This window comes from Somniosus microcephalus, chromosome 16, assembly GCF_052327205.1.
Source record: "Somniosus microcephalus isolate GS21.2 chromosome 16, FLI_Smic_1.0, whole genome shotgun sequence".
Taxonomy (NCBI): Eukaryota; Metazoa; Chordata; class Chondrichthyes; order Squaliformes; family Somniosidae; genus Somniosus; species Somniosus microcephalus.
The window spans coordinates 33,714,164-33,735,999 of NC_141002.1; the positions used below are offsets into that span (position 1 = coordinate 33,714,164).

General features: G+C 47.0%; 1 protein-coding gene across 12 annotated transcripts in view; it reads left to right on the forward strand.

Annotated features, from left to right (window-relative positions):
- Window positions 1-21,836, forward strand: part of cadps2 (Ca++-dependent secretion activator 2) — a 983,842-nt gene that overhangs the window by 881,097 nt on the left and 80,909 nt on the right. For all 12 annotated transcript variants that reach the window (XM_086008788.1, XM_086008791.1, XM_086008779.1 and 9 more), the window contains 2 exons: window positions 12,742-12,825; window positions 17,465-17,497. In XM_086008788.1, coding sequence (XP_085864914.1) covers window positions 12,742-12,825; window positions 17,465-17,497 — 117 coding nt within the window. The remainder of the gene's footprint in view (window positions 1-12,741; window positions 12,826-17,464; window positions 17,498-21,836) is intronic.

Here is a 21,836-nt window from a genome sequence, read left to right on the forward strand (position 1 = left end):
AGCAGCAGCAGAATTGTATTCCACCACAATCTGTAACCTCATGGCCCGGCATATCCCTCACTCTACCATTACCATTAAGCCAGGGGACCAACACTGGTTCAATAAGGAATGTAGAAGAGTATGCCAGGAGCAGCACCAGGCATACCTAAAAATGAGGTGCCAAGCTGGGGAAACTGCAACATGGGACTACATGCATGCTTAAAAGTGGAAGCAGCATTTTATTGACAAGGCTAAGCAATCCCACAATCAACAGATCAGATCAAAGCTTTGCAGTCCTGCCACATCCAGTCATAAATGGTGGTGGACAATTAAACAACTAATGGGAGGAGGCGGCTCCATGAATATCCCCATCCTCAATGATGGTGGAGCCCAGCGCGTGAGTGCAAAAGACAAGGCTGAAGTGTTTGCAACCATCTTCAACCAGAAGAGCCAAGTGGATGATCCATATCAGCCTATTCCTGAGGTCCCCACCATCACAGAAGCCAGACTTCAGCCATTTCGATTCACTCCACGTGATATCAAGAAACAGCTGAGCGCACTGGATACAGCAAAGTCTATGGGCCCTGACAATATCCCGGCTATCGTGTTGAAGATTTGTGCTCCAGAACTAGCCACGCCTCTAGCCAAGCTGTTCCAGTACAGCTACAAAACTAGCATCTATCGGACAATGTGGAAAACTGCCCAGGTATGTTCTGTCCACAAAAAGCAGGACAAATCCAATCCAGCCAATTACTGCCTCATCAGTCTACTCTCAATCATCAGCAAAGTGATGGAAGGTTTCATCAACAGTGCTATCAAGCGGCACTTACCAATAACCTGCTCACTGATGCCCAGTTTAGGTTCCACCAAGACCACTCGGCTCCTGACCTCATTACAGCCTTGGTCCAAACATGGATAAAGGAGCTGAATTCCAGAGGTGAGGTGAGAGTGACTGCCCTTGACAACAAGGCAGCATTTCACCGAGTATGGCATCGAGCCCTAGTAAAACTGAAGTCAATGGGAATCGGGGGGGGGGGAACTCTCCACTGGCTGGAGTCATACCTAGCACAAAGGAAGATGGTTGTGGTGGTTGAAGGACATTGCTGCAGGAGTTCCTCAGAGCAGTGTCCTAGGCCCAACCATCTTCAGCTGCTTCATCAATGACCTTCCCTCCAACATAAGGTCAGAATGGGGATGTTCGCTGATGACTGCACAGTGTTCAGCACCATTCACAACTCCTCAGTTAATGAAGCAGTCCATGCCCGCATGCAACAAGACCTGGACAACGTTCAGGCTTGGGCTGATAAGTGTCAGGTAACATTCGCGCCACGCAAATGCCAGGCAATGACTATCTCCAACAAGTGAGAGTCTAACCACCGCACTTGACATTCAGTGGCATTACCATCCCTGAATCCCCCATCATCAACATCCTGGGGGTCACCATGGATGAGAAACTTAACTTGACCAGCCACATAAATACTGTGGCAACAAGAGCAGGTCAGAGGCTAGGTATTCTGTGGTGAGTGTCTCACCTCCTGACTCCCCAAAGCCTTTCCACCATCTACAAGGCACAAGTAAGGAGTGTGATGAAATACTCTCCACTTGCCTGGATGAGTGCAGCTCCAACAACACTCAAGAAGCTCGACACCATCCAGGACAAAACAGCCTGCTTGATTGGCACTCCATCCACCACCTTAAACATTCACTGCCTCCACCACCGGCGTACCATAGCTGCTGTGTGTACCATCTACAAGATGTACTGCAGCAACTCGCCAAGGCTTCTTCAGCAGCACCTTCCAAACCCGCGACCTCTTCCACCTGGAAGGACAAGGGCAGGAGGCGCATGGGAACACCACCACCTCCAAGTTCCCCTCCAAGTCACGCACCATCCTGACTTGGAAATATATCGCCGTTCCTTCATCGTCGTTGGGTCAAAATCCTGGAACTCCCTCCCTAACAGCACTGTGGGAGGACCTTCACCACACGGACTGCAGCAGTTCAAGAAGGCAGCTCACCACCACCTTCTCAAGGTCAATTAGGGATGGGCAATAAATGCTGGTCTTGCCAGCGATGCCCACATGCCATGAATGAATTTTTAACAACCTCTTGAAGTCAGGGTATCATTCTGGTAAACCTATGCTGCACTCCCTCCCAAGGCCAATATATCCTTCCTAAGGTGTGGTGACCAGAACTGCTCACGGTACTCCAGGTGTGGTCTAACCCGCGTTTTGTATTGCTGTAGCATAACTTCTGCACCTTTGTATTCTAGCCCTCTAGATATAAAGGCAAACTTTCCATTAGCCTTTTTGATTATTTTCTGTACCTATCTATGCCATTTTAGTGATCTATGTACCTTGACCCCCAAGTCTCTTTGGACCTCCACTGTTTCTAGCTTTTCATCATTTAGAAAGTACTCTGTTCTAGCCTTTATAGCTCCAAAGTGGATTTTAGGCTTCCATCTACACTGCTTACAATGCCGCCTATCATCAGCAAACTTGGATATGTGGCTTTCTATCCCATCATCTGAGTCGTTAATAAATACAATGAATATTTGAGACCCCAACACAGATCCCTGCGGGAGACCACTAGTCCCATCCTGTACCTGGCCATTATCCCCACTCTCTGTCGTCTGTTGCTCAGCCAATTTCCTAATCATGTCAATAATTTGCCTTCGATTCCATGGGGGAGAAATTCAGTTGGTAGCGCCAGCCGCTAGCGCCTTAAGAGAGCGATAAGTGGGGCGCGAAGCGGCTAGCGCCCGGGCGCGGCGCGACCTGCGCCTCTCGCGAAATTGAGCGGACATTTAGCGGCGGCGCAAAACCGCAACGCCCGCTCAGCTGCGCGCGCAGATCCTGACGTCATTTCATGGTGCAACGCCCTTGGTGCACCCCGAACCGGAACTTCAGTGGCGCCCCCCTTTCCGCCTGGCGCTCCCAGCAACTGGTTGAGTGGAACGGTTCCCAGTCGCTGTGGGGCTGGGGTGGGTGCTATTTAAAGGGGGCTCTTCCTGGCTTCTTAGTGGTAGCCATTTTTGGACCACTCCTTCTGTGTGTGAGAGAGAGAAAGATTTGCAGAGAGACAAAGGGAGAGAGCTTTCTGCATTGACTCAGCACTCGCACAGGTACGTCTGGCTTCAGCCCAGAACTTTGCAGGTGGTTTGATTTTTCAGTGCCATAGCTTTGAGTGGCCACATATTATGGGGGCTGCAGTGGGTGGAAACATTGGGTTTCTCCATTGCATTGAGAGGGCTCAGAGACGCCGAGAAAGAGTGCCAATCATGGCCAGATGGAGGAGGGCCAACAGGCATCGGCACAGGAGGCCTTACCCTCCCAGTGTATACCGCCAGCAGTTCTCATACCTCAACATGTCTGAGAAGCAGTGTATTCGGAGGCTTCGATTCAGAAGGGAGGTGGTAACTGAGCTCTGCCACCTGCTTCAGACAGATCTGCAGCCTCTGTCGGTGGCAGTGAAGGTGACAGTGGCTCTCAACTTCTATGCCACCAGCTCCTTCCAAGCCACTACTGGGGACATTGCCAATGTCTCCCAGTTCGCGGTGCATTGCTGCATCCGCCAAGTCACGAATGCCCTCTTCAAAAGGAGACGTCAGTACATTTCCTTCCCCATGACCCTGGACAAGCAGCAAGAGCACGCAATGGGATTTGCAAAAATAGCAGGCTTCCCCATGGTCCAGGGTGCCATTGACTGCACGCATGTGGCTTTGCGGGCACCTCTAGAGAATGCCGAGGATTACCGCAACCGGAAGGGGTTCCATTCGTTGAACGTGCAGTTGGTGTGTGACCACAGACAGCTGATACTAGCTGTCAATGCCCACTTTCCAGGCAGCAGCCATGACGCCTTCATCCTGCACCAGACTTCTGTGGCAGACCTTTTCGAAGCCCCGGCTCACCCAGGAGGTTGGCTTCTCGGGGACAAGGGCTATCCTTTGTGCACCTGGCTGATGACCCCGCGCCGTGCGCCCAGCATCCCTGCTGAAGGACGATACAATGACAGCCATCAAGCGACCAGGAACATCATTGAGCACACAATCGGCGTGCTAAAGCAACAGTTCCGCTGTCTGGACCATTCCGGGGGAACCCTTCAGTACTCGCCTGAGCGAGGCGAGTCTCCCATTTCGTTGTAGTGTGCTGCATGCTGCACAACCTGGCTAGCCTCAGGACTCAGCCATTGCCAGCAAGACATTGGAGGACCACCAGAGGAGGAGGAGCACCAAGATGGGAGGGAGGCACAAAGTGCAAGGGCCGTCCGTCAGCGGCTTATTGCAAGTCGGTTCTAGGCCCCCTCTGAGTGAATGGCTTGTGCCATTGAAAGAACAAGAATGGAACCGGGTCGCAAACCCTGCGCTGGTCAAGGCAACAAATAGTTCAAAGAGCAAACATGCACAATCTGAATAAAGACAATTATTTATTTAACAAACTCTGTGCCCTTCCTGCATGACAAACAAATACAGAGAAACCCCCCAAAAAACAGTCAGACACATAACTGGCTCTCACAACCTGGAGACAATGAACAAAAGACTTAACCAAAAATGACCATGATCCTCGGCCTTCACTAAAAAAAATCACAGCATTTTGCCACACCTTCTACTTTTTGGCCTGCGAGGGTGATCTGCCTCACATGCGAAATTGGCCCCTTCCCACCCTGCAGCTCCTCTGCAATGGGACCCCAGTGGCTGCAGCAAGGCTGGGGGAAGGCTGCTGAGTGTCAGATAGTGAGTCGGCAGATGCCCTTGCGGGACGGCCTGGACCAGCTCTGGGCCTGGAGGGCCCGGCTGCTGACTGCTCCAACTCTGCATGGGCGGCAGCAGTCTGTCCTATGGGTGGTGGCAGCTGCAGTGGAGGAGTGACAGTGTTGGCAGCAGGAATGCTGCCAACCTGACAGAGCACAGGCACTTCCTGGTCGGACGAGACACTGGCACTCGCACGGGGCAGCACTGAAGCATGCGCAGCAATCTGCTGAAGCACAGACTGCTGGCCTGCTGCGGCGCGGCGAGGGCCCCGGTGAATCCTGCCTGATCCAGCGAGGGTGGCAGTAGCTAGTGCTCGTGTGGCCCTGATCTGTGTCTGCATCAGACCAGCCAGTGACTGCATGGTATGACTAAGCACTTGCGTGGAAGCCGCCTGTGCTGCACCGAAGTCCTGCAGACTCCTTGTCTGTGCTGCACCAAATTCCTGTACACTCCTTGCCAGTGACTCTATGGAGTCAGGCATCCTTGCCACTGCAGCCATGAGCTCAGTGTGCCTGTGCTCCGCCTGGGCGCCCATTTCAGCGAGGAGCCGCACCTCCTCTGCGCTCACTGTAGCAGGACTGGAGGCCACACTCTCCCTCCGGGGAGAAGGCCGCCGCGCTTCCCTACCGCCGCCCCCCCCCCCCCCCCCCCGCGTTGCTGCAGCCCGCTGGGCCCCGGAGCTTCACCCTCCTCAGACCCTTCCCCCCTGCTCCCCTCCAGGAAAGACGTGTCCCCATTATGGCCATGGGCTGCCTCGGCTGAGGGTGGCACTGATGGTCCGGCTTCCTCTTCCTCCTCCTCGCCTTCCGAATCACTCACAGTGGCAGCTTGAGGGCCCGCCTCCTCAGCTGGCGAATCAGCATCTGAAAGCAGGGAGGTACAAGAGTTGCTTTAGCATGAGGACAGGGCGGCAGTGAGGGAGGCATGAGTGCTGCAATGCATTGCATTGGTTCGATAGTGGCAAAGGATGCTGGTGTGAGGCACAAGTGGAAGGAGAGAGGTCAAAAAGGTGATGACCTTACCATTGCTGTCCAGAACGGGGTCGGCATCTCCAGTGGCGACGGGGCCAATCATCCGGCCTGCCATAATCCGTTCCACTCGCTGCTCCAGATCGCTGAGGTCTTTAAGTTCAGGACGGCCTCCCCCGGTCTGTTGCTGCTGCCTCCTATTGTGCACCAGCTTGCCCTGCAAGAGAAAGGACGGGCTCTCAGTACAGTGTGAAGCCCTGATCTTGGCTGCACTGCCTCCCATGGTGGAATAGCCCTTACAGTGTGAAGTCCTGATCTTGGCTGCACTGCCTCCCATGGTCGAATAGCCCTTACAGTGTGTAAAGTGCTGAATGTGCATGTGAGTTTCATGAGAGGCCCATAGGTGTTGGATGAGGGCTGGGCATTGGGGCTTTCAGGACCCTTTGGCCATAAAGTGAGGTGCACATGCAGGGATGAAGAGGATACTGGAAAGGGTACTCACCCTGACAACCCGAGTGAGGTCGTTGAACTTCTTCCTGCATTGTGTTGGGGTCCTAGGCACCATGCTGCTGGAGGTCACTCTGTGAGCCACCTTCCTCCAAGCTTTTCGATATTCATTGGGCAGCGGCCTCCTGCCACTGTCCGGAAAGAGGATAGATCGCCTGCACTCCACTGCGCCAACCAGAACCTTCAGGGCCCCCTCACTGAACCGCTGCGCTCGCTCCCTGGCCCTCTCCATGGTCATAGGCGTTACAATATCGCAGCAGGTCTGTCCAGGCCGAGAATCAGGGCTCCAATGTGCAAGGCATGGCTGCAAGCCAAATCGACACTCCCCCTTTAAGAGGTGACCAGCGCCAGCGTATCTGCCTGCAATCGCTAACTGGCCGCACCTGCGCTGCGCCCGCCCTCGGTGGTAGCGCCTCGCCTCTCCGACTTAACGCCTTAGGATAGTCGTGCAGCGCCTGATTTAGCGCACCAACAATCTCTTGGGGCGAAGCAACTCAATTTCGCTGAAGGTGGCGATAATTTGCGCCGGGCGTTAAATTTAGCGCATGCTCGACTATAGCGCCCCAAACGTCGCGATACTGAATTTCTAGGCCCATGAGTTTCAACTTTAACTAACAGTCTCTTATAAGGGACTTTATTAAATGCCTTCTGGAAGTTCATATAAATAACATCCATAGACATTCCCCTGTCCACTGCTTTAGTCACCTCTTCAAAAATTTCAATCAGGTTTCTCAGGCATGACCTACCCTTTACAAATCCATGCTGGCTCTCTCTGATCAGCTGAAAATTTTCAAGGTGTTCAATCACTCTATCTTTAATTATGGAGTCTAGTCATTTCTAACAGATGTTAGGCTGACTGGTCTATAATTCCCTGGTTTCCCTTTCTCACTTTCGCTTTCTCACTTTTCTTAAATAGCAGAGTGACATGCACAATTTTCCAATCTAAAGGAATGGTGCCCGAATCGAGAGAACTTTGGAAGATTATAGTTAGGGCATCTGCAATGTTCTTACCTACTTCCTTTAAAACCCCGGGTTGGAAACCATCTGGGGATTTGCCACTCTTTAGTGCCATTATTTTCTTCATTACTGTTATTTTGCTTACGTTAATTTTGGTGAGACCCCGTTCCTGATTCAATATTAGTTTCCTTGGGATGTCCAGCATGCTATCCTCATCCTCTACTGTAAATACTGACGCAAAGTAATTATTAAACATGTCCGCCGTTTCCTTATTTTCATTTACATGTGCCTTGAAATTGCAGTCTCCCTGACGGCGTACAGAGTACACCGTCGTAATCCATTTCAAAGGTCCTGCAACTTCCGGGTTTCCGCATGCGCTTGCACATGCACGAAATCCAGAACTTGCAATTTGTCAAGGTACGCCTTGACAGATCATCCGAACCGACTGCAGAATGAGTATCGCTGCCGCAGAGTTGGGCTATTTGCCCAACAACTGCCCAGCAATTACCCACGAAACTCCTACGGTTGATAGGGCCTGCTTTCATCAGCATAAGGGTATATATAAGCCTTAAATTAAACATTTAAAAATCAAAAATGATACACATACACTTTAAGTTAGTTTATGCAAATATTCGCCTGGATTAAGATGTTTAAAAGAATTTATCAAGAAATTACATTTTTATTCAGGTTGGTGCACTGAAGGGACTTATGAATAAAATTGAAATTCAGTACAGTTATATTTATTAAAATTATGTAAATTGTATAATTATTTGGGGATTCCATTGCATATCATTAGAGGATTCCCTTCGTAAATGACTGCAATGGAATCCTCCTTTGTGATTGGGGGACCGGGCTCACGTGATCCCAGGGACGTTTCCAAACCGTCTACGTCCCTGGGATCCATGGGCCTTTACACTGACATCTGCCTGGAGGCCCGAGACCGGAACTCTCAGCAGCCTGAACGCCAGGAGGTAGGTTCGGATTTGTTAGTCGTACTCTGGAAGTACGCCTCCGACTGCAAATTCTACCCCAGCATCACCGTTATCAGTTTTCAAGTGGTCCACCTTGCTCCTGACCACTCTGTTTTGCCTAACTAAATTCTAAAAAAAAAATTGTATTTTTTGCAAGTTTCTTTTCATGTTCCCTTTTTGTAGCTTTTACTATCTGTTTATCACCTTTTGTTGTTCTTTGTATCTCTCCCAGTTGCCAGGATCTGTGCTTTTGTATGCTTTTTCTTTTAGTTTTAAAGAATCATAGAAATTTACAGCACAGGATGAGGCCATTCGATCCATTGTGTCTGTGCCGGCCAAAAAAGAGCTATCCAGCCTAATCCCACTTTCCAGCTCTTGGTCTGTAGCCTTATAGTTAACGGCACTTTAAGTGCATATCCAAGTACTTTTTAAATGTGATGAGCGTTTCTGCCTCTACCACCCTTTCAGGCAGTGAGTACCAGAACCCCACAACCCTCTGGATGAAAAAATTTCTCACCTCCCTTCTAATCCTTCTACTAATTACTTTAAATCTATGCCCCCTGGTTATTGACCTCTCTGCTAGGGGAAATAGGTCCTTCCTATCCACTCTATCTAGGCCCCTCATAATTGTATACACCTTAATCAAGTCTCCCCTCAGCCTCCTCTGTTCCAAAGAAAACAACCCCAGCCTATCCGATCTTTCCTCATAATTAAAATTCTCCAGTCCTGGCAACATTCTCGTAAATCTCCTCTGTACCCTCTCTAGCGCAGTCACATCTTTCCTGTAATGTGGTGACCAGAACTGCACACAGTGCTCTAGCTGTGGCCTAACTAGTGTTTTATACAGTTCAAGCATAACCTCCCTGCTCTTGTATTCTGTGCCTCGGCTAATAAAGGAAAGTATCCCGTATGCCTTCTTAACCACCTTATCTACCTGTCCTGCTACCTTCAGGGATCTGTGGACTCCAAGATCCCTCTGTTCCTCTACACTTCTCAGTATCCTACCATTTATTGTGTATTCCCTTGCCTTGTTCGCCCTCCTCAAATGCATTACCTCACACTTCTCCAGATTGAATTCCATTTGGCACTTTTCTGCCCAGCTGACCAGTCCATTGATATCTTCAAGCAGTCTACAGCTTTCTTTCTCACTATCAACCACACGGCCAATTTTTGTATCATCTGCAAACTTCTTAATCATGCCCCCTACATTGAAGTCTAAATCATTGATGTATACCACAAAAAGCAAGGGACCTAGTACTGAGCCCTGCGGAACCCCACCGGAATCAGCTTTCCCGTCACAATACATCCATCAACCATTGCCCTTTGATTCCTGCCACTGAGCCAATTTTGGATCCAACTTGCCACTTTCCCTTGGATCCCTTGGGCTTTTACTTTTCTGGCCAGTCTGCCATGTGGAACCTTGTCAAAAACCTTGCTAAAATCCATGTAGACTACATCAAACACACTGCCTTCATCGACCCTCCTTGTTACTTCCTCAAAAATTCAATCAAGTTAGTCAGACACGACCTTCCCTTAACAAATTCATGCTGACTATCCTTGATTAATCTGTGCCTTTCTAAATGACGATTAATATTGTCCCTCAGAATTTTTTCCAACAATTTGCCCACCTGTGTTGTCCCTTACCTCTTTAGTCATCCATGGCTTTTTTTTTTGACAAGTAGCGCTCTTGCCCCTTAGGGATGTAAACTGGTTCTGCATCACATTGTTATTTTTTTGAACATTTCCCACCGAACTTCTGTCATTTTACCCATTAACAGATTTGTCCAGTTTACGTAGAGAGTCTGTGTCTCATTGCATTGAAGTCAGCCTTACCTAAATCTCAAATCTTGGTTCGCGTTTCCTCTTTCAAACATTTCAACATATTATGATCACTATTAGATAAATGTTCACGCACCATTAGGCTGTTAACTATATCTGGCTCATTATCCATTGCTAAATCTGATGTATGGCCTGCCCTCTTGTTGGTTCTAAGACATATTGTTGCAGAAAACTATCCTGAACACACAAGAAATTCACTACCATTCTGACATGAACTAGTCTGTTTATCCCAATCTATATGAAGTTAATATCCCCCATTAAAACCACCCTGCCTTTGCTACATGCATGTCTAATGTCTGCATTTGTACATTCTACCTCTTCAAAGCTGCTACCAAGGGGCCTATACACAACTCCCACTACAGTTTTAAGTAATTTTCTATTAATTCTCCCTATAAAGTCACCACTGCCTCTCTTACCATTGAAGTGATTTCATCCTTAATCACTAAGGATGCCAGCATTTGACCCTGCAGCAGTTAATATTCTTGCATTGTTTTTAGGCTAGTTATACCACTGTTTTTTCATTAATGCAAAAAGGTTTCATTATGCATTGGTGCCACAATGGTTTATATAACTGGAATCAGCTTGGTCATCTTATTGCGGACCAATCTTGCTGAAGTGATACGAGACTACCTCCAGATAGCACTGTCTCACACTGCTTGCATTTAACATCAGGTGCCCTACAGCTGCAGATTGGTGCAAAACAACTTTTCAAAGTTAATTTTGATATTTGAATGTTAAAGGGGCATAACCTCTCATCGACTGCTAACTTTAAAAATGTAACTTACTGATGCTCACTGCCTGGGCTGGCACATGAAGCTAGGCCATTTGGGTTGGTTACTGAGGAGGTGTTAGCACACATGGAACTGTCCATCCGCTGCCACCATTTCCCCCCCACCCAAACAAAAGTCAGCATGCAAGTTGTATTTATATAGTGTCTTTAACATAGCAAAATACCCTAAAGTGTTTCACAGACCGAAGGAAAAAGATGGATGCCAAGCCAAAAGAGGAGATGTTAGGGGTGAAGCGGTGGGCTTTAAGGAGGACCTTAAAAGAGGTGAGAGAGGAGGAGAGATAGTAGGGTTGAGGGAGGAAACTCCAGACAGTTGGATCTGGACGACTGAAGACACGGCCACCAATGATAGGGCAAAAGGAGGGTAGGGATGTAAAAAAGACCAGAGTTGAAACAACAGAGAGTTTGGTGGGGGGTGGGTTGTAATACTGGAGAAGGTTACAGAGAGGGGGAGAAGGTTGACAAGAGGGATTTAAAAACTAGGATGAAAATGTTAAATTTGAAGTGTTGGAGGACTTTGAGCAAAAATGGGGGTGATTGGCAAGTGGGATTTGGTGAGGGAAAGGATAAGAGAAGCTGAGTTTTGGATGAGTTGAAATTTATGGAGGATGGAAGAGCATTGGAGTAATCGAGACTGAAGGTGACAAAGGGATAAATGAAGATTTCAGTTGCAGATGAAGTGAGGTAGGGTGGAGGAGGATGATGTTGTGAAGATGGACATAGGTGGTCTTTGTGATGGAGAGTATATGGAGTCAGAAGGTCAGTTTGGATTGAATAGAATGGTTAGGTTGCAAACAGTCTGGATCAGCCTGAGACAGTGGCCGGAGAGAGAGAGCTGGAGTGAGTGGCAAATTACAGAGTTTTTGGCGTGGGCCAAAGACGATACCTTCAGTCTTGCCAATGCTTACCTGAAGGAAATTACGTCACATTCAAGACTGGATGTTGGACAAGCAGTCTGACATACACAGGCAGTAGCAGGTTCAAGCGAGCAAACGATGGACATGTCTTGACCGTCTGTAATCCCCCTGCGGTTCTTGGCTCTTGAATTTGACTCTCGGTCTGAACATTCTTCCTCCTGAATGACTGACTGCAGCCGCAGGTTATTATCCCTCTGCCTTGTGTCAGGGCACCATTGTTACTCTGTGGCAAAGTCACCAAAGAGACTCTCACAGTAACTTGTACAATTGTCTTTAATCATTATTGTTACCTTTTAATGTTTGCCCTGTTTAAACAGCGCAGGATCGATAAAATCGCGATCTGACGCGATGATGACATCACGTGGGTCACGTGATGTTCCCAACGGCGGGAAACGTGATGACGTCAGGGTTGAAGGGCGTTTCCAGTTAGTCCTCGTGGAGTGAGCTAGTGTACAGACCTGTTTGGAGTTTCTCCTGCGTTTCTTGTTTTGTAATACTTTCAGTGCATTAAACTAAGTTTGTTAACCACCAGTTTAGTTCACAGTGTTTTTGTTAGGAGTGCATAGACTCCTACAACTCCAAAAACAAAGCATCTATAGAAAATGTGATGGGTAAAAGGACAAGTGAGGTGAGTAGAGAAAACCAACACAAACTGAAGACGAGGAAATTAGACACGAGGCTCGGTAGACACAGGCAGCATACAGCACTTCCTTTATTCTGTTGCCACTGACCCAGAAATGTCTAGAATGTGTGTATATATATGCAGTGCACATGGTGAGGAACCATGAGGTAGGGGATTTATCTCTCCCGAGTGGGGTAACTCCATGTTAAATTTTAATCAGTGCCAGATCATATCCCACAGCTCATCCTCATGTATTTTATTTAAATTATTTGGTAACTAATTAAAATAATAAAGGTTTGGATGTATCATTCATTCCCATCCAATGTTGCTGCATATACATGGTCTATGTCCTTTCTATGCTGGAGGAATCTGTTTGCCACTGAACTGCATGATTTACAGCTCCTTATATGGTTATAAAATTTTCTCCCCCACACCCCCCCCAAGTTTGTGTTCGTACTGGAAGGTGTATTATCCAAATTGTCAAGATATGATGAAGGAACCTTCTTCTCCTCAATCCTGTCATTCACTGTAAGTAATCTGAGTAATTATTGCATGTCTTCTATGAATAATATACTGCAACTGCACTAATTGAATGGAAACACTATAAAGTGACCCTGAAATAAAACGTTTGCTTTATTCCTTCTCAAGGAATCTGTGAGTTCTAGGGGATCAAAGGCAGCCCTCCAGTTCTGGCTGCGAGGTAGGCCGGAGCCATTTTGAGGCCTGGGTCAAATTTAAATAGTACTAGCGAGTTGCAGGCGCTGCGTGGGCTTCCCAATCCGGATCACCAGATGCAGGCCGGCATAATATCGGGTGGTCCAGAGGCTGCCCGGCTGGCAGCGAGGTAGGCCTGGGGTTGGGGAGAGGAGCCTGGGGTGGCAGCGACCCAGATTATTTTTGTGGTGCCAGAAGAACCTCCTCCTGGCCCTACAAAAATAATTTAAAAATTACCTTTTCAGGGCCTCTTCGGCTCTACCGTCAGTGAAACGAGTCGAAGAGCGTGCCGTGCACACTGCAGCCAGTTCTATCCTAAAACAGCAGTCGCAGTCCAATTTGCAGATTAAAATGGGCCTACCGCCTGAAACAGGCCATCGCTTCAGTTGCCCAGTGATAGGCCCCTGAAAAGTCGCAGCGGGCCAATTGTCAGCGTTAACGGGCAGTTCGTCTACCGACCCCATTTTGAGACCATTACCCCATTTCAGCAAGTTAAAATCGACCCCTAGCTGTGTAACCACAGGCAGTGGGGAGTCTCGCTTCCATCCGTGCATATCAGAGAATCACACTGACTGCAGTTTTTGTTATATGGACCGGAGCAGGCGAGGTCACATAGAAACATAGAAGATAGGAGCAGGAGTAGGCCATTCGGCCCCTCGAGCCTGCTCCGCCATTCAATGCGATCATGGCTGATCATCCAAATTCAGTACCCGGTCCCTGCTTTCTCCCCATACCCCTTTAGCCTTAAGAAATATATCCAACTCCTTCTTGAATATATTTAATTAATTGGCCTCTACTGCCTTCTGTGGTAGAGAATTCCACAGGTTCACCCTCTCTGGGTGAAGAAATTCCTCCTCATTTCTGTCCTAAATGGCCTACCCCTTATCCTTAGACTGTGACCCCTGGTTCTGGACTCCCCGACCATCGGGAACATCCTTCCTGCATCTCGTCTGTCCAGTCCTGTCAGAATTTTATAAGTTTCAATGAGATCTCCTCTCATTCTTCTAAACTCCAGTGAGTACAAGCCCAATCGACCCAATCTCTCCTCATGCGTCATTCCTGCCATCCCAGGTATCAGCCTGGTGAATCTTCGCTGAACTCCTTCCATGGCAAGAACGTTCTTCCTCAGATAAGGCGACCAGAACTGCACACAATACTCAAGATGTGGTCTCACCAAGGCCCTGTACAACTGCAGCAAGACATCCTTGTTCCTGTACTCAAACCCTCTCGCTACGAAGGCCAACATGCCATTTGCCTTCTTAACCGCCTGCTGCACCTGCATGCTTACCTTCAGCGACTGGTGCACAAGGACACCCAGGTCTCGTTGCACTTCCCCTTCTTCCAATCTATTGCCATTCAAATAATAATCTGCCTTCCTGTTTTTGCCACCAAAGTGGATAACCTCGCATCTATCCACGTTATATTGCATCTGCCATGCTTTTGCCCAATAACCCAACCTGTCCAAATCACTCTGGAGTTTCTCGGCATCCTCCTCACAGCACACACGCCCTCCCAGCTTTGTGTCGTCTGCAAATTTGGAGATATTACATCTAGTTCCCTTGTCTAGATCATTAATATATATTGTGAATAGCTGGGGCCCAAGGACCGATCCCTGCGGTACCCCACTAGTCACTGCCTGCCACTCGGAAAAAGACCCATTTATTCCAACTCTTTGCTTTCTGTCTGCCAACCAGTTCTCTATCCAAGTCAATACCTTGCCCCCAATCCCATGTGCCTTAACTTTACATGCTAACCTCTTATGCGGGACCTTATCAAATGCCTTCTGAAAGTCCAAATACACCACATCCACTGGTTCTCCCTTATCTATTTTCCCAGTTACATCCTCAAAAAATTCCAATAGATTAGTCAAGCACGATTTACCTTTTGTAAATCCATGTTGACTTTGTCCGATCCTGTCACTGTTTTCCAAGTGCTCTGCTATTACATCTTTTATAATGGACTCTAGCATTTTCCCCACTACCGATGTCAGGCTTACCGGTCTGTAATTCCCCGTTTTCTCTCTACCACCTTTTTTGAATAGTGGGGTAACATTAGCTACCCTCCAATCCATGGGTACTGTTCCAGATTCCATCGAATGCTGGAAGATGATCAGCAAAGCATCAACTATTTCTAGGGCCACTTCCTTAAGTACCCTAGGATGTAGATTATCAGGCCCTGGGGATTTATCGGCCTTCAATCCCATCAATTTCCCTAACACCATTTCCCTACAAATACTGATTTCTTTCAGTTCCTCCCTTTCATCAGACCCTATGTTCCCCGACATCTCTGGGAGGTTATTTGTGTCCTCCTTTGTGAAGACAGAACCAAAATATGTATTTAATTGGTCTGCCATTTCTTTGTTCCCCATTATAAATTCCCCTGATTCTGACTGCAAGGGACCTACGCTTGACTTCACCAATCTTTTTCTCTTCACATATCTATAAAAGCTTTTACAGTCAGTTTTTATGTTCCCTTCAAGCTTACTCTCATATTCTATTTTCCCTTTCTTAATTAATCCCTTTGTCCTCCTTTGTTGAATCCTAAAGTGTTCCCAATCCTCAGGTTTACTGCTTTTTCTGGCCAATTTATATGTCCTCTCCTTGGATCTTATGCTAGCCCTAATTTTCCTTGTTAGCCACGGTTGAGTCACCTTTTTTGTTTTATTTTTATGCCAAACTGGGATGAACAAATTCTGTAATTCATCCATGCGGTCTTTGAATGTTTGCCATTGCCTATCCACCATCAACCCTTTGAGTGACATTCCCCAATCAATCCTACCCAACTCGCGCCTCAGACCATCGTAGTTTCCTTTATTTAAATTTAGGACCCTAGTCTCTGAGTCGACTACTTCATTCTCCATCTTAATGAAGAATTCGATCATATTATGATCGCTCCGACCCAAGGGGCCTCGTACGACAAGATTGCTAATTAATCCTTTCTCGTTACATAATACCCAGTCTAAGATGGCCTGATCTCTGGTTGGTTCCTCGACATATTGGTCCAGGAAACCATCCCTTAAACACTCCAGGAATTCCTCCACCGCCAGCCACACTTGGAAAATTACCTCCATAATTTTAATACTTTTCTGATCCCAGGACATGCCAATTAAAAAAAAACATTCTAGTATATTCACAAGGTTACACTGAAGTGCCCACTCTTTGTTACTTGGACATCCTGGCTCTGTACCTGGTTGGGGCTATTAGAGTGAGAAGGAGCTATTTGTTCCATGTTCAGTATTTGAAGTCACCAAGTTCTACAGGGCGGGGGGGGGGGAAATATATTAAAATCCATCCTGAAACATCTAATGATTATTGGGAGAAAGGAAGTTGAAGTTTACTCCCTGCCACTCACTGTTTCCTGAAGCTTGCCTCACTCTATATAACGCTTATCAGCAAGGGAGGAGCCAGCCAACTTGCTCCCTAGCCTAGCCACATTGCTCCAACGCTGCTGATAGGAGCTGTGTGAATGCAGCATAGGTTTACTCATTGTCTCTTGTTTCATAAACAAAACGCAAGTCCATTCTTTCTACAAAGGGGAATATCACATTGGGAGGGAATAAATGCTTACAAATTAACAAGCTTGCTGAGGAGAAACCACCACCTTTACTTAGACCTAGCCAGCATTGAATTCTTTTAACCCCTGGAGCTCGGAGATTGCTATCCAGTGTTGCAGTTCCACACTTCTGTAATGAGAGTTGTTTAGTACATGGGAGGAATGGTTTTCTTTCGGCTCTAATGCTTCGGGCACTCTGCCCCTTCCTCAAGCATTGTGCCGTACCTCAGATTCTCTCCCCTTTCCTCTAGGGTGGCACCATGACTTGGTCCTTTCTTGTCATCTTCGGGGCAGCAGCAAGGCTGACCATTATGGTTCCACTTGGCTTCTTCTGGCTGAAACACCACAGGAGGCTAAGGTCAAGCCTACATCATCCAAGACCTGATGATGCATTGCATTGGTGCACTAATGGCCGACAGCAAATCAATTCAAGGCAAAACACGTTACTATTAAACGGAAAGATTGTTAAATGGATTGTTCTGCTAGTACTGCATCTTTAAATAAGCAGCTCAATGTACAGGCTGCAGTTTCTGTGTGCCAAAGAATGACCAGAAATGTGCTTTCAGGGATGGACACCCCCTAAGTCAAGTCTCCTGGTTCGCAACTCACTTTAATTCTGGCATCTAGAGGCGGGTGGGTGGGTGGGGGTTGGGGAGGTGGTGGGTGGGGGGTTCAAGTAATTCAAGAGTATCCAAGTTCACATTTCTACTGTGGGGATCAGCTGCAAATTTGCATCTTGCAGCTGCCAAGCAGGAAGCTCGAGGGCCGCAACAAAAGCAATTTGGTGGAAAGGAGTTCAAGGGGTCGGCTGATTGTCACAAGGTTACTGTCATCTTCTTTTCACACTTGTATGTGAAAGTACTGCCATGTGGCCAATTTTTGTTCTTTTTCTCCCCTTAAGGTGAAAGCTGCTGCAAAGTACGTTGATGTACCTGTGAGTATTGTTCTCCTCCTTGTGATTTCATTTTAGAGTATTGATTCAGAAAATCAGTGAGTCCTTTACGTTGACAGTACATCCTTGAAATGGAAATGTGTTACTTATCCTGGTGCAAACATCCCTCACCTGGATATGTACACAAAAATCACCAGAGGGGGGAAAAAAAACACTTTTTGCTTCAGTTTATTGTCTGAAAGCATTTTAGCTTCTCATGCTTTATTACTATATACTAAAAGTGCAGCTGATATGATCAGGATTCCATATGATCTGATCGAGGAAAGTTTGGATCCTTTCCTGTTTGTGTTACTGAAACAACCTGGGTCGATGGCAGTAAGTCATTTGTATTGGTACATGGATTATATGTTTCATGGTGGGGTTGGGGAGGTGAAAGAGGGGGACAAAAGTGGAATTTTTTTACAGTTGCTCTTGTATTAATTCTTACAAGTCTGAAGGACTGTGTTACAGGATTACTGCAAGCCTGAAGCTTTCCTACATGTTAATTGATATTTTTGACGATATTCTTTAAGTTATTATATATCCTGTATTTTGTAAGAAACTGACAATTTTTATTTAGTTGGGCAAGTGATGGCAGGGAAATGTAATTTTAATTAACCCAGATGGAAAGCCACAGCAAGCTGTTTTTAAAAAAAATGGTAACAGTAGCATAAAGGCAAGAAGGCTTTATATCCCCTCAAATACTGCTTGCAACTTGACAATCCAATGAGGAGCAAAGAAATTCCTATCTACCAGAAGACAAAGTTGAGAGAAGTGTAGGCTGTATGTGTTCATGTATTCAATAGACTGCAGCTTTTTAATTGCATAACACCACTCTTGTTATCCAAAGTGTGCTTTATGTAGTATGTTATTATTGAGCTAGTAAAGGGAAGGATGGATACCTCAGATTGTGTTACAAGGCTAAACCTTAAAGCTCGGGTTTCAGATGATGTCACAAATTACAAGAGCAAAACTTGAGCAATTTCTACCAATGATTTCAACCTTGAGGTTAGAGTACAGCCTTGGAATCACTCCATTTGGATTGGTAAACATTTATTGCACATACATACAGTAGACTCAAATTTCCTCAGGGTCAGCCACATCCCTGGGGTGGTGTAAGGCAACTGGTGGGGCTGGGAAATTGGGTAGATCTCGAAGATCGTAGGTAGGGTATTCCCACTGGGAGCGGGAGCATTCCACATGCTCCACAGAAGCCTGGCTTGTCAAAAGGATGCTGGACTGGCGACATGGCATCACCCACCGGATTTTTAAATTTTTTTTATTCATTGATGGGATGTGGGCGTCGCTGGCTAGGCCTGCATTTAGTGCCCATCCCTAATTGCCCTTGAGAAGATGGTGGTGAGCCGCCTTCTTGAACCACTGCAGTCCATATGGTGCAGGTACACCCACAATGCTGTTAGGAAGGGAGTTCCAGGATTTTGGCCCAGCGACAGTGAAGGAACGGCGATACAGGTCCAAGTCAGGATGATGTGTGGCTTGGAGGGGAACTTGTAGGTGGTGATGTTCCCATGCGTCTGCTGCCCTTGTCCTTCTAAGTGGTAGAGGTCGCGGGTTTGGAAGGTGCTGTTGAAGGAGCGTTGGTGAGTTGCTGCTGTGCATCTTGTAGATGGTACACACTGCAGCCACAGTGCGCCAGTGGTGGAGGGAGTGAATGTTGAAGGTGGTGGATGGAGTGCCAATCAAGCGGGCTGCTTTATCCTGAATGGTGTCGAGCTTCTTGAGTGTTGTTGGAGCTGCACTCATCCAGGCAAGTGGAGAGTATTCCATCACACTCCTGACTTGTGCCTTGTAGATGGTGGAAAGGCTTTGGGGAGTCAGGAGGTGAGACACTCGCCGCAGAATTCCCAGCCTCTGGCCTGCTCTTGTAGCCACAGTATTTATATGGCTGGTCCAGTTCAGTTTCTGATCAATGGTAACCCCCAGGATGTTGATAGTGGGGGATTCAGCGATGGTAATGCCATTGAATGTCAAGGGGAGATGGTTAGAGTCTCGCTTGTTGGAGATGGTCATTGCCTGGCACTTGTGTGGTGCGAATGTTACTTGCCACTTGTCAGCCCAAGTCTGAATGTTGTCCAGGTCTTGCTGCATATGGACACGGATTGCGTCAGTACCTGACGAGTCTCGAATGGTGCTGAACAGTGTGCAATCATCAGCAAACATCCCCACTTCTGACCTTATGATGGAGGGAAGGTCATTGATGAAACAGCTGAAGATGGTTGGGCCTAGGCCACTGCCCTGAGGAACTCCTGCAGTGATGTCATGTGATTGAGATGAATGACCTCCAACAACTGATCCTCCCTCCTGGGCACCTAACATACTGTACTCTGGCAGAAATTGGGCGTACACTACCGCCGAATGGTGGAAGTGGAGCCCACGGGTGTTTTCAGGCCTGGGTCTTGGCCTGGAACACCCCAGTAGATCGAATGCAGCTGCTTTGAAAATTGGTCTGCTGCAAAAGGGGACTGATTCAAAGATCACCAGAGCATGGCTATCAATCCTGCCAGCTTTGAACTGAACACAACATCCCAGTGCTGCATTTTGCTCTGCCTTACTCTAGTTGGGTGTCCAAGATATACCCATACTAGTGTGGGCACTGCCATTTTTATTCAAATTTTCTGACCCCGTCCTGCCCCATGAATCTCCAGAAGGGTCAGGACCTGTCCACACTGGTGGAGCAAGATTGTGTATAATCAGGCCCACTGTCTAAAAATGAACATGTAAGTTAATCATATTTTGTGCTACATGTCTTGGATGTTCATGGCATCTTTGTAAGTGGATTAATAACGCCATCACTACAGGTTTATCAATCAACCATCATTTCTTCTTCAATGCAGGAAGAGTTTTATTCCTCTTTCCATCTGTTTCTTTTTGCCATTGAGGGTCTCACGATGGACATCCAAGCTTCAATTGGCTAATGCGTGATGATTTCCTTGTTGAGGGATTAATAGCTGTGACATTCTCAGTCCGAGTTTAGCAAGAGCTGCGAAATAGCACCCTCTGAATACAGAGGAAGATTCTGGATCTCCATAAGTTAACATTCAGATCCCACCAGTGGGCTGACTTGATAACCAATGAACGACAAAGTTATGAGTGAGTTAGGATTGGCACTGGTGAAGTTTCCTATCTAATTCTATCGTCCTGCTAATGAGACACAGGTGTCTGGGGGGGCGGGGGGGCGGGGGATGCAGGAAATAGAGCGGTAATGTAAATCGCCAGCTCCGTGCTGAACATGAACACTACAATTTTCCTATCTGGTTGTGTGCCAGTCTTAATCACGTTCACACGGAATGTGCGAGAACTTAATTCAAACAGGCAATTCAACGTTCATTCAGTGTTGATGAATGCTCATGTGAAATTCCATTTTTGAGACATTATGGCATAGTGCACTCAGCCCACTATATATATATAATTGGTGTTCAAAGGCCTTTCAGGAAATGATTCCTTAAAGGGTATACCTATCAGGAAAGGATGAACGGGACGGGTCTCTTTTCGCTTGAAAAGAGAAGGCTGAGGGGTGATCTAACAGAGGTCTTTAAAATTATGAAAGGTTTTGATAGAGTCGATACAGAGAGAGTTTCCACTTGTGGGGAAGAGCAAAACCAGAGGCCATCAATATAAGATAGTCACCAAGAAATCAAATAGGGAATTCAGAAGAAACTTCTTTACCCAAAGAGTAGTGAGAATGTGGAACTCGCTACTGCAGGGAGTAGTTGAGGCAAATAGTATAGATACATTTAAGGGGAGACTAGATAAGCATATGAGGAAGAAGGGAATAGAGGGTTATGTTGATAGACTTAGATGAGGAAAGATGGGAGGAGGCTCGAGTGGAGCATAAACATTGGCATGAACTGGTTGGGCCGAATGGCCTGTTTCTGTGCCGTATATCCTATGAACTGATCCATTTTTGATTGCTCCAGTTGCAGTTCCGAATCTGAGTACTGCGCTGAGTGCTGTTCTTTCCTTTACATTTTGGAAGCAGATGGTTCAATCGCATCAGGGTACAACACCATCATCAGTCATACTCGCTTTACTGGCAGGGCCATGTTGATGGACTCGAACACAGCTACCTGCAACTGTCCATTTGTAGGCTCGGGTTCACCAGGGAGGAGGTGACAGAGTTGTGTAATATGCTGCAAGCTAATCTGTAAACTATCCTAAAAGCAAAATACTGCGGATGTTGGAAATCTGAAATAAAAAGAGAAAATGCTGGAAAAACTCAGCAGGTCAGGCAGCATCTGTAGAGAGAGAAACAGAGTTAACATTCCAGGTCAATGACCTTTTGGCATTCTGGCAAATAACCCAAACAGTGATGAAACAGCCT